This window comes from Nanorana parkeri, unplaced genomic scaffold (genome assembly GCF_000935625.1).
Source record: "Nanorana parkeri isolate BGI_ZX_2015 unplaced genomic scaffold, ASM93562v1 scaffold92, whole genome shotgun sequence".
Classification (NCBI taxonomy): Eukaryota; Metazoa; Chordata; class Amphibia; order Anura; family Dicroglossidae; genus Nanorana; species Nanorana parkeri.
Window position 1 is genome coordinate 182,279 of NW_017306360.1, and position 11,600 is coordinate 193,878.

The 11,600-nt window shown below is 48.9% G+C and overlaps 1 protein-coding gene across 1 annotated transcript in view; it reads left to right on the forward strand.

Annotated features, from left to right (window-relative positions):
- Positions 1-11,600, forward strand: part of SMARCAL1 (SWI/SNF related, matrix associated, actin dependent regulator of chromatin, subfamily a like 1) — a 44,540-nt gene that overhangs the window by 24,443 nt on the left and 8,497 nt on the right. The window contains exons 7-14 of the mRNA XM_018552552.1: positions 1,212-1,362; positions 1,807-1,965; positions 3,419-3,484; positions 5,671-5,811; positions 5,887-6,105; positions 8,194-8,264; positions 9,645-9,747; positions 11,058-11,240. Of these exons, the coding sequence (XP_018408054.1) occupies positions 1,212-1,362; positions 1,807-1,965; positions 3,419-3,484; positions 5,671-5,811; positions 5,887-6,105; positions 8,194-8,264; positions 9,645-9,747; positions 11,058-11,240 (1,093 nt within the window). The remainder of the gene's footprint in view (positions 1-1,211; positions 1,363-1,806; positions 1,966-3,418; positions 3,485-5,670; positions 5,812-5,886; positions 6,106-8,193; positions 8,265-9,644; positions 9,748-11,057; positions 11,241-11,600) is intronic.

Below are 11,600 nucleotides of genomic sequence, written 5' to 3' on the forward strand. Positions count from 1 at the left end.
TGAATACCCCCTGATGGACTACCCCTGTCATGCATCCCTTTCAGCTGTGTGCCTGGAGGTAATATTGAAGGGTGGGGGGTCTGTATAGTAACACGTAGTATATATTTCAACATTGCAATTGTGCTGAACTATCCTCTCTCCTGCCTCCCACATAACTGTAGCGTCTATGAGCTGTGACCAGAACTGCTAATAGATCACCGCTCGCTGTAGTGCGAGTGTCCTCTCCGCACAGCCTGGGCTGCGTCTGCCAATGTAAATGCAGCGTTATTAGTCCTGATCATACAGGGGAGCTATTGATTTAATGCACCGCGGGAGAAACGTTTGCAGCCAAAAGGGTAAATGAGCCGGAAGAGGAAAGGACCATTTAATGCATAAACAAGTCGGGAGGACGTGTCGGGCTGTAAAACTTAACATGCATGGGCAAACACTGGTACACTAGTGGCTGGTGAACTACAAGCCCCAGGAACAGCATAAAGAACCCATTCAAGGTGGAGAGGTGCGCAGCAGATTACTGATGATTGGTATTGATGTATTGGTAGTTGATCATTCATAGCAGGTAGTGACTGGATGTTAGAAAATGATATCAGGTCTAAACTTTCATGACAAGTGCATAGCAATAGCCGGCATCTACCCGCCCTGCATGTTATCAGCAGATGTCTCTTGAGGTCATACAGTGCCGCCATTGAGGTTTTACATACTGCACATTCACATCAGTCCTTGTCCTTGAGGAGGTTACAATCTAAGGTATCTATCTCACATGCATACAGGGCCGATTTAGGGCCCAGTCACACCATTAAGAGTGCGTTCAGCCTCTGGAACGCAACCCGGCCGGCTCACTTTGTTTTGGGGCGGGAGAGGGTGGGGCGGTGCATTGAATGCAATGGAATGCCTGCGTTGCGGTCCAGTGCGATCTGCAAAAACTAGTGCATGCAGCATTTTTTGCATTGAGTTCAATGCACCGCCACGCTCCCTCCGGCCCCAAAACAAAGTGAGCCGGCGGGGTTGCGTTCCTGTGCATTCCAGAGGCCAAACGCACTGGTACGCACTCTTGATGGTGTGACTGGGCCCTTGGACAGGAGCTAGTTCACCTTCTGGCATGTCTTTGGAGTGTTGGAGGAAACCAAACCAAGCACAGGGAGAGCATGCAAACTCCATGCAGACAGTGTCATCCTCAAGTGATGTCAAGTTCATCCTCGTCTCTGATCTTGCAGCTTTGCCATTTCCCGGGAAGGCCGCCTACTCCTGGCTGATGACATGGGCTTGGGGAAGACGATACAAGCCATCTGCATCGCGGCTTATTATAGGAAGGAGTGGCCGCTGCTGGTCGTGGCTCCATCGTCTGTCAGATTCACCTGGGCCGAGGTAAGCTGTCTCCATCACCACCACCTGCATTGGCTGTTTTATTGTTGTGTGATTTTTCCCTGCATCTAAACCCCAAACATTTTTAGTTTTGGACAATCTAGTGATACATGACAACTCCTGGGCCCTTACAAGGAAAAGAAAGGGGCAACATTCAGGTACAGGGCGACTCACAGCCCCAAGGTGTTTAGTTTTGGACAGAATGTTGAGGGGTTATAACCACTGTCAGGTTTTTATTACTATGTGTGTCCCTGCTGGAAAGATTCCTTTTCTCTTATGTCCTGGTGGGAATGGAGCATGTTAGGCAGCCCATTCACTTGAATGCTGCCGTTGGTGTGGTTCCCCTCAGCCGTCACTTTTCCTTCATTCGTCGCTCATGGCACACACACTAATTCATTAACATTGCGTTGCTGCTTGTGTTCTAATATGTCCCATCTGTGTGATTAGGCTTTCCACAGGTGGTTGCCGTCTATCAGAGCAGACAGCATCAATGTCATCGTGACCGGACGGGACAGCCAATCAGTCAGCCTCATCAATATCGTCAGCTACGACCTTCTGGGGAAGATGGACAAACATATTACTGCGAACTTCAAAGTGATTATCATCGTAAGTGTCTGTAGTGAAGAGGCGGAGCCTACAGTTTGATTGGCTGGTGCTGGTGGCAAGCGGTTTTCCGGTAACACAGTACGACCTCTGCACATCTGTCTGTGTTCTTACATTGGGGTCCAGGGGGATAAAGGAAAACACTGTAATACTTACCTTACCCATTGCTCCCCCGGCTGCCAGGGGTCATGGAGAAGAGGCCTCTGGGGACCAGTCGCACAGCATAGAGGAAGTTTGCCGGAGCAAGAAACGAGGGGGCCCCACTGCAAGAGTATTTTTTCTCTCACGTTCATTGAAGGACACAGCTATTAGGCCCAGTTCACACCTGGGTGTTTTGTAGCGCGTTCCTACGCTCTGCAAAACGCTCAAACACCGAAATCCCATTATTTCTTATGGGTATGGTTCACACCTGGGCGTATTACAGGCCGTATGAACGCGCTACAAAACGTCCTACGCCCAAAGATGTACAGGAGCTTCTTTGGAGCGTTTTTGTCGCGCGTTTCCATTGGGGTACAGCCAGGTAGCCCTCGGAAACATGCGTTTTTTGTACCGCGAATCGCGCGACAAATGCGCATATTCGATACGCCTAGGTGTGAACCCAGCCTTAGACTAGCTTGACCATTGGATTATATTGCCACCTGCAGGTGGCCAAATCCCCTATCTGCAACTACCCACTCAGATTTTTGCTTCGCATTTAGGAGATAGAACCTACATTTTTTTTTTTGCTGGGCCCATGTTTTTTTCTCTTTTTTTTGTTTTGTTTTTTTAATGTCCTACACCCTGTATTTGACATTGCTTTGGAACGTCCCGATGGTCAAGCTGTTCTGATGGCTGTGCCCCTCGATAAACGGAAGAGAAAAATAGGATTTTTGTGCCAACCTGTAAAATCCTTCTCTCTGCGTTCATCGAAGGACACAGCCATCAGAATAGCTTAACCATTGGGTTATATAGCCAAGTGCAGGAGTAGGAGGCCAGGCATACAAAAAAAACACAAAGCTAACTCAGGAACGGCCCCCCTTCTGGTGGCCAAACCCCCCCCCCCCCTGTCTGCAACAACCCACTCGGCTAGTGGCAAGCAGTACACAGAACCACAACAAACGCCATACACCCACAACAGGGGCGGGTGCTCTGTCCTTCAATGAACACAGGGAAAAGGATTTTACAGTGATTACAAAAATCCTTTTTTTTCTGAGTAGAGTGCGGCTTTAAGTTTCCTGGAGGATATGCCGCTGTGTGCTCCTTTCAGTGCTGGCCTTATAATCAAATATGGAGTTACTTAGGGTTACAGGATCTCAGCAGAAGGGGAGCGATCATAGTTCAGATTGGCTGATCCAATCAGCAAGGGCCTCCAGAGATTTGACAGCCATGGCGCTGGAGATCTTTAGAGTAACGGAGACACAGCAATGTCTGTGAATGAAAACCCTCACAGTGATTTTGCCTTTTGTTTTCTTACAAGGATGAATCCCATTTCCTGAAGAATGTGAAGACCGCGCGCTGTAAGTCTGCAATGCCTCTGCTTAAGGTACGAGATGATCTTCACATGGAAATGTTTTTGGCAGCGGTATGTGTCATCAAGATAGTAGGAGATCCCTTTTATGGGGGTTCCTGTACAGTCAACAAGAATAGTGGCCGCACATCAAGCCAAGATCCCACTTAAAAGAGAAGTCTTTTTTAAGGGTCACAGGAGGACATATACTTACCTCCTCCCGTGACCCAAAGCTCAGTTTTTAGCAAGCTATTTCCTGCTATATACTGAGAGCACCGCAGCCGGGACGGATCCCGACAATACAGTCGTGATCCACCCAGCTGGCTGATTGACAGCAGGCTCTGCCTATCTAGAGGCAGAGCCAGCTGTGCCCGCCCCCTCCCCATCTGTTCCTCCAGTCAGCACTGGAGGATCGGAGAGGGGAGGGGGAAAACCCTGCGGGAAGCGGTGGCTGACAGTCACCGCTCACTGCAGGGAGATGATCGGAAAGTAAGCGAGCGACGGTATGTGTTCGCTCACTTCCCGATCTATTGAGCCGACATGTGACAGTTTCATTGTCACACGTCGGCTCTAACTATGAAGATGAGTGCAAATACTATGTAAATCACTCACCTCATAGTTCTCCTTTAACTTTACCAGTCCGCATAAGCAGCTCTGGAGAGCCTCTACTTTACATATTAGCTCATGGAAATAAAATGCATCAACATGTCCACCTGTGTGGACTGCGAACTTTGACTAATAAAGCTATGCAGGACTGGGACTTGTGTGGCTGCCATTCTGGATGATGCTGAAGTGTGTGGGGCTGGAAGCAAGCCTTGGGGAACAGCACCTGAGAAGGAGTGGATGGAGTACAGGTGTGCCTTGAGCTTGGTCACAGTCATGTGGGGGGATGTATGCTGAATGGCAGCGGTTGGCTTTTTTTAATCCACGCATACGCAGAAGACGTTAGAGTTCGGTCAGCTAGTTCAAAAGGGCCCCATAGTGTGGATCTGGCAGGAGCTGGACGGGTTAGTATTTAGCTGGCTATAGATTTTCTGCAGATTTTCTGTGGTCAGATGGAAAAAGTGCAACAGATTCCTCTATCTACTCTAAACTGTGTGGATGGAGGAATCTCCCGCTGGGCCAAGCTTCTGTATCTTGCTAGTCAGCCCTGCTGGCTGTCAAAATACCTGAACACTCTGATTGGATGCAGGCATTGTTCAGGTATTTTGACAGCCAGCAGAGCCCCAGTGTAGCATAGATGGAGGAATCTGTTGCACTTTTTCCATCTGATCATAGAAAATCTGTAGAAAATCTATAGGTGTATGGGCAGCTTTTGACTTTGCAGGGGGGTGCTGCATTCGGGGGTGGGTGAGGCAGGATAATTTTAAACCAAAGTTCAGCTTAGAAAAAGAAATCCTCAGCAGTGGCACTCCCTCTCAGACCCACCCACGCACCGATGCTGGACCTCTTCTAGGTTGAATGATGCCCAGCATGATTTATCCCACTTCCTGTGAGACCAGGATGTCATGGCTCCACCCCCCTTCTGAAGTCACAGGAGAATGCTGGAGAGGGTGGTGCAACGTCATTACATCATGCTGCTCTTTGCAGCATTTGGATTCCGCCAAAGGAAAAAGACGTTATATTTATGACTGTGTTTCCATACTTTGGGGGGAATTTATCAAAACTGGAGCAGAAGAATCTGGAGCAGTTGCCCCTGGCAACCAATCAGCATCTCTCTTCAGTTTGCTCAGGTAAGATTTAAAAATGAGAAAGAGAGAAGCTGATTGGTCGCAGTGCAAATCTGCTCCACATTTTGTCTGCTCCAGTTTTGATAAATTCCCCCCTTTATGTTTATAGTACCTGATAAATAATTCCCAACATGTCACAATATACAGCAACAGTATCATTTTTCACAAAGGTTCCATCTTTTATCTTTAAAAAGCCGTCCATAAGCTCCAGTCCAGTGACTTTGCCTGGGCTGAGATTTCATCAGTTTGTTACATGCAGTGTGCAGTGGGAAAGCATTTCCTCAGTCTTCCCTCCCCCAGTGATCAGTCTGCTGCAGGCAGGAGGAAGCAGGAGGAAGCATTTCCTCAGCCGGGATTTATATGACTGTGCCATCTCTGAGCCGGAAGCTGAGTCCAGGAAGTAGATGGTGAACCTGGATGATTACTTTAATCACACTGGGATGCTGTGCTGGACTATTGGTGCATTTCATGAATCCTTTCTTCTGTCTGTAGAGCGCGAAGAGAGTCCTCTTACTGTCCGGCACTCCCGCCATGTCCAGACCTGCAGAACTGTACACGCAGATCGCAGCTGTCAGACCCAACTTCTTTCCGCGCTTCCATGACTTTGGTCACCGCTACTGCGATGCCAAACAGGTGAGAGCCAATCATACGGCATAGTTTGTACTTCCAGCACTTGTTCTTAGGAATCTAATGCTCTTCGTTTTTCAGATGCCGTGGGGGTGGGATTACTCGGGATCCTGCAACCTGGGCGAGCTGAAGCTGCTGCTGGAGGAGTCCATAATGATCAGAAGGCTGAAGTCTGAAGTTCTGTCCCAGCTGCCCTCCAAACAGCGCAAGATGGTGGTCATCGCTCCCGAAGGCATCAACGCCAAGACCAAGGCTGTGCTGGCGGCAGCGGCTAAGGAGATGGCGCAAGGCTTCAAGAGTGTAAGTTGAAGAGAAACCTGTACTGGCTAAACTATGGCGGGTGCTGGTAGCCTGGCCATTATGGTGGCCCTCTAGCTTCAATACTGTGAGTCTCTGACCTAGAATAAATATGCAGATTGGGTGTTCTGGCTGCACTCTGTGCCTCCACTAGAGATTATTCCTCACTTCCTGTCGGGGTGACAAAACAGGAAGTGAGGGTCAGACTCACCCACACAAGCAACCTGACTTGTTGCTTGTGTGGGTGAGTCTGACAGTATTGACGCTAGACAGCCAGGCAAATAGCATTTTCAGCAATAGCAGCCTACAGGTTTCCAGGAACAGAGAGGAGGTGGAGTAGGGAGGAGTAATGACCTCTGAAAGACTTTCTTGCTGTCTGAGGCTCTTTGGGGAGATTGACCCTCACTTCCTGTCCTGAGTTCAACATTGTCACCCAGACAGGAAGTGAGGAATAATCTCCAGTGGAGGCACTGATAGCTATCCCCCACTCAAATAAAAAACGGGCTTATGCCTGCTATCAGCTGACAGCGCAGAACAACTCTGCAGTCGAAAAGGATCCAAAAATATTGTTGATATCCATCCGGCTGCCTAACTGGCAGCTGGCTCAACCCGAGCCAACCATTCCCTTCCCTGTCTGTAGCTCCAGCAAGGTGGGCACTGAATAACAGGGCAAGGGCCATGCTGGCAGGGGACAGTCTATTCTACTCAGGCTGTGGCTGCTTCCTAAAGAAAAGAACTGTAAGGCTTTTCGCACCGTTGTTTTGATGGACCTGAAATGTATTTAAACTGAAAGTTCAGTGGGGCTTTAAGCCTTGGAATGCATACAAGGCACAGTCCTTACATGCTCAGGCCCTATAGCGCTGTAGATCAAGACAAACCCGGCTAAGGCCAAATCTTTGGCCATCAAAAGAATTAGTAGTTTGTCAAGACCACTTTAAGGCTTCATTCACACGAGAAAAGGCCGGCAGGTACAGCTCCATGCTGCGTGCACGGCCATATCGGGCAGCTCCCGGGAAGGACAGGTGCTGTGCGTGTGATTAGTACGCAGCCCCTGTCCTTCTCTATGGGACTACGCAGCCATATGCCGCCCTACACTCACCTAAAGTGCAGGTCCGTACAGGTGCGGGTGTCCCGGCTCAGACGAAGACAGGATCCATACTGTCAGCGTACGAGTACGGACACCCGCACCCTCGTGGACATGCAGGGCGGGTGAGTTTAGGGCGGCATATGGCCGCGTACTCCCATAGAGAAGGAGAGAGGCTGCGTTCTAATCACACGCAGCACCTGTCCTTCCCGGGAGCTGCCCGATACGGCGTTGCACGGAGCTGTACCTGCCGGCCTTTTCTCGTGTGAATGAAGCCTTAAAGGCAGGGGTAGCAAACCTCCGGACCTCCAGCTGTGGTGAAACTACAAATCCCATGATGCATCTCTCTTCGGGAGTCGTGGCTGTGAGAATCTTGCAATGCCTCATGGGATTTGTAGACCAACTGGTTTTTCTTCTGATCCTATGAAAAAGCATAACGTGAATTCGCAAGGCACATTATGCCTGCGGTCCGTTGCGATCAAAATAGTGCTTGCAGCATCTTGATCGCGCCGGACTGCAGGCATAATGTGCCTTGCAATCCCGTGCGGCCGGAGGGCGTGGCTACGGTGCCATTCACTTCAATGACCCGCTACGGTCCCTCCTGCCCCAGAAAAAAGTGAGCCGGCCGCAATGTGAGGCAGTGCGTTCCAGCTAGAATCGAGCTGGAACGCACTGCATCTGGTGTGAACGGGCCCTTAGGCTTGCTTCCGGACATCCTGGGCTAGATACGGTACTCTGTACAGTACTTACATAGTCAGGTTGAAAAAAGAGCAAAGTCCATCGAGCTCGACCTAAAACTGTATAATAAAGTACACAAAAGCACAGCCACTTGTAGCAGACGCACGTGACAATGTACGCAAGACTTCCGTGATCGGACATGCGAACGCACATTCGCATCTTTAAAAGTTTGCAACTTGAAGGTTGGGAAGTAGTAAGCGGACTTGCTGTACATGTATTTTAGTGAATAAGACTTTGAGCTTTTTTTATACTTCTTTTGTCACCTGCAGAAAGTACAAGAGAAAGAAGCGCTCCTCCAATTCTACAACAGGACTGCAGAAGCCAAAATCCGCTGTGTTATGTGAGTAACGTCGCCAACGTCGGAGTCTTCCCAGCGCACACGTGGCTGTAGATTTAGTTGTGGGGACTGAACATAACATTTAAATATGCAAACTGGGTGCTGAAAGGTGGTGACATTGATTCCTTCCATGCTGGCTGTTTTATGAATGACATGGAAGACACGGGATGTCCTGTAGATAAGCTTTTAAATAACAAGTGTTTGCACTTTCCTGTGGCAGCTATTCAGTTCTTTTCAAGTGGCTTTGTTTCTTCAATTACGACTCTTTCACATCCCTGCTGGAGGTTTCTTCTGTGATCTGCATCCATCCAGTGTGGTTGTCCCCAGCTTGGTTTTTGGATTGTGCATCATCCAGACCCGACTGAACATTGCAGGGCTAGCCTGCAAGTGACTTTGGGCTTAGCGAATCGGATATGTTGAATGCTTACTTAAAGGAGAACTATGAGGTGAGTGATTTTTCACTCATTCTCAAAGTTCTAGCCGACCGATGACAATGAGACTGTCACAGGTCGGCTCAGTAGATCGGGAGGTGAGCGAACACATACCGGCGTCCGCTCACCTCTCGATCCGGTCACAGCTCTCTGCCGTGACAGGGGAGGGGCTGGATTCCCCCCTCCACGCTCCGATCCTCCAGCGCTGACTGGCGGAACCGACGGGGAGGGGGCGGGTACAGCTGGCTCTGCCTCTAGATAGGCAGAGCCAACTGTCACCCCCCAGAACGCTAGTTTGTGTCCTCCCGTTAACCTAAGGAGAACTATGGGAAAAAGCCATGACCCCATAGTTCTCCTTTAACAAAGAACTGTGAGGTGAGTGATATACACTTAGTTAGAGCCGATGTGTGACGTTTGAAACTGTCACACGTCGGCTCTATTGATTGGGGAGTGCGAGAACACATACCGTCGCTCACACAGTTCCCAATCATCTCCTTGCAGAGAGTGGCGAATGTCAGTCACCGCTCCCCGCAGGGATCCCCCTCTCCAATCCTCCAGCGCTGACTGGCAGGGTCGGACGGGGGAGGGGGTGGGAAAAGCTGGCTCTGCCTCTAGATAGGCAGAGCCAGCTGTCAATCAGCCAGCTGGGTGGATCTCGACAGTATTATTCGTCCTGTCTGTGGCGCTCCCAGTATATCGCGAGCTATATACTAAGCTTTGGGACACGGGAGGACATTAGTATATGTCCTCCTGTGATCCTAAAGAGAACTATGGGATGCAAAGGTTACCACATAGTTCTCTTTTAATTATCATAGAAACAAATGAGCTATGTGCCCTGCTGGGGACCCCGAATGTTTTAATAAGCTAGCATCTGACTGGTCCCCAGTTATCATTTGTCGACTCAAAGGAGGATTTCTGTCACAATCATGACACTTTCATTGTGTCTTTTCAGAGAATACATCATGGATCTTCTAGAAAGTGGGAGAGAAAAGTTCTTGGTGTTCGCGCACCACAAGCTGGTCTTGGACAGTGTTTGTGAAGAGCTGGGGAAAAAGGTAACAATTGAAGATCCCCATTTATATTGTGTGGGGCTGCACTGGCTGTAAAGCTGTAGAGATGAAATACATATATACCGTGTTTCCCCGAAAATAAGACACTGTCTTATATTTTCTTTGGCTCAAAAAAACACACTCGGTCTTATTTTCGGGGTAGGTCTTATTTTTTTTTTTTAATGTAGAACAATCCGCACTTATTCATTTACAACAGTCTACATGTAGTCAGGTACAAAAATATGGTGATCAGGGGTGCCGTACCTTTCCAAGAGCAATTTGCTAACCAATCGCTGTCCAGAATGAGCAAAGCGCACTTTCACTATCGATTCCTCACAGGCGGAGTGCATTTGGTATCACTCCGCCTGTGACAGGAGTCGGCGCTGTAGAGGAGGCATCGGCTTATGCGGCTCTGCTCCCTCCGCTGCCGCCTCGCTTCCTCTAGCGCTGGCTTCGTTGGCACCGCTGATTCTCTCCCGCCTCTCCCGCGGCTCTTCAAGTTTCCCCTTATGCCACCACCGGCCCTGGGAATGGTCACAACTAGGTCTTATTTTCGGAGTAGGTCTTATATTTTAGCAATTCCCCAAAAAAGTACTAAGTCTTATCTTCGGGGTTGGTCCTATTTTTGGGGAAACAGGGTAGGTACAAAAAAGCAAAAGACTCATCCCTCCAGTTCCACCAGACTGCAGATCAATATAGACATCGGGTGCAGGCTGCAGTGTGCTTCCAACTGTCATACAATATCTCTCCAATCAGCCGCGCCAGACCGAGGTCCATGCAACAGTGAAGTTGGATTTTTATGGACCTCGGTCTCATGCGGCCGATTGGAGAGACGTACAAGTGCGGTTGTACCTGCCAAAGGATTTGCATTTCTGTCCATCCAGCACAGCCTTGTCTGACCTGGTTTTTCTCTGCTGTAGTTCAGTACCACTTACAAGTCATGTCCCTCCTTCTACTTGTAACTGGACCGTGAAAAAAACAGCAGCTCATCTGTCGCTCACTCTTCTCTCACCTTCTATCAGCATGTTCTTTGTTAGGTCACTAGGGCTGCAGCACAACTGATTGGCTCCATGTGCTACTTCTCCCTCCCCCACTCTGGGCTCTGCTGTACTAGAGACTGCGAGAAGCTGATGTCATATTTAGGTTCTGCCGGAATAAAAGGATCATTTTTATAAGTGGAGTCTGACAGGCCAAATCTGCAGATGGCTATCTCCTGGGGAATTTAGCAGCATAGTGCAGTAGGCCGTAGTGACCGATCTGGATTTACAGTTTTGCTGAACCCTGTTTAAAAATCTCCTATATTTCTCCTCTTACAGGGTGTGGGGTTTATTCGTATTGATGGAAACACCTCATCGGCCGACCGCCAGTCACACTGCCAGAAGTTTCAGCTCTCGGACAAGATCAACGTTGCCGTTTTATCCATTACGGCTGCCAACATGGGGCTGACTCTGTCATCGGCTGACTTGGTGGTGTTTGCGGAGTTATTTTGGAACCCGGGGGTACGTGACCTGGGATATTTTTGCTACAATAGTGTTTACTCACTAGCTGTCTCCTGTAGTACTTCTTTTCCTCCACAAGGTGTCACCAGTCTAATAGGTTGAATGACTGTCAGTGTCATTCAACTCACTTCCTTTGAGGCCAAATTGTCATGGACACTCCTTCTCTGGTGGCATCATTATGGTGCCTGGACTCAGTTTTACTGCGCTTAATGGTGCCCATTGCATATGTATGTGAGTGCCATTCAGTGCAGTAGTAGGGACTAATCGCTGCTGTAGGAGAATAGGAAGCTGTCATTGGTCAAAGTGTGTGTGTGTGTATATATGTATGTGTGTGTGTGTGTGTGTATATATATATATATA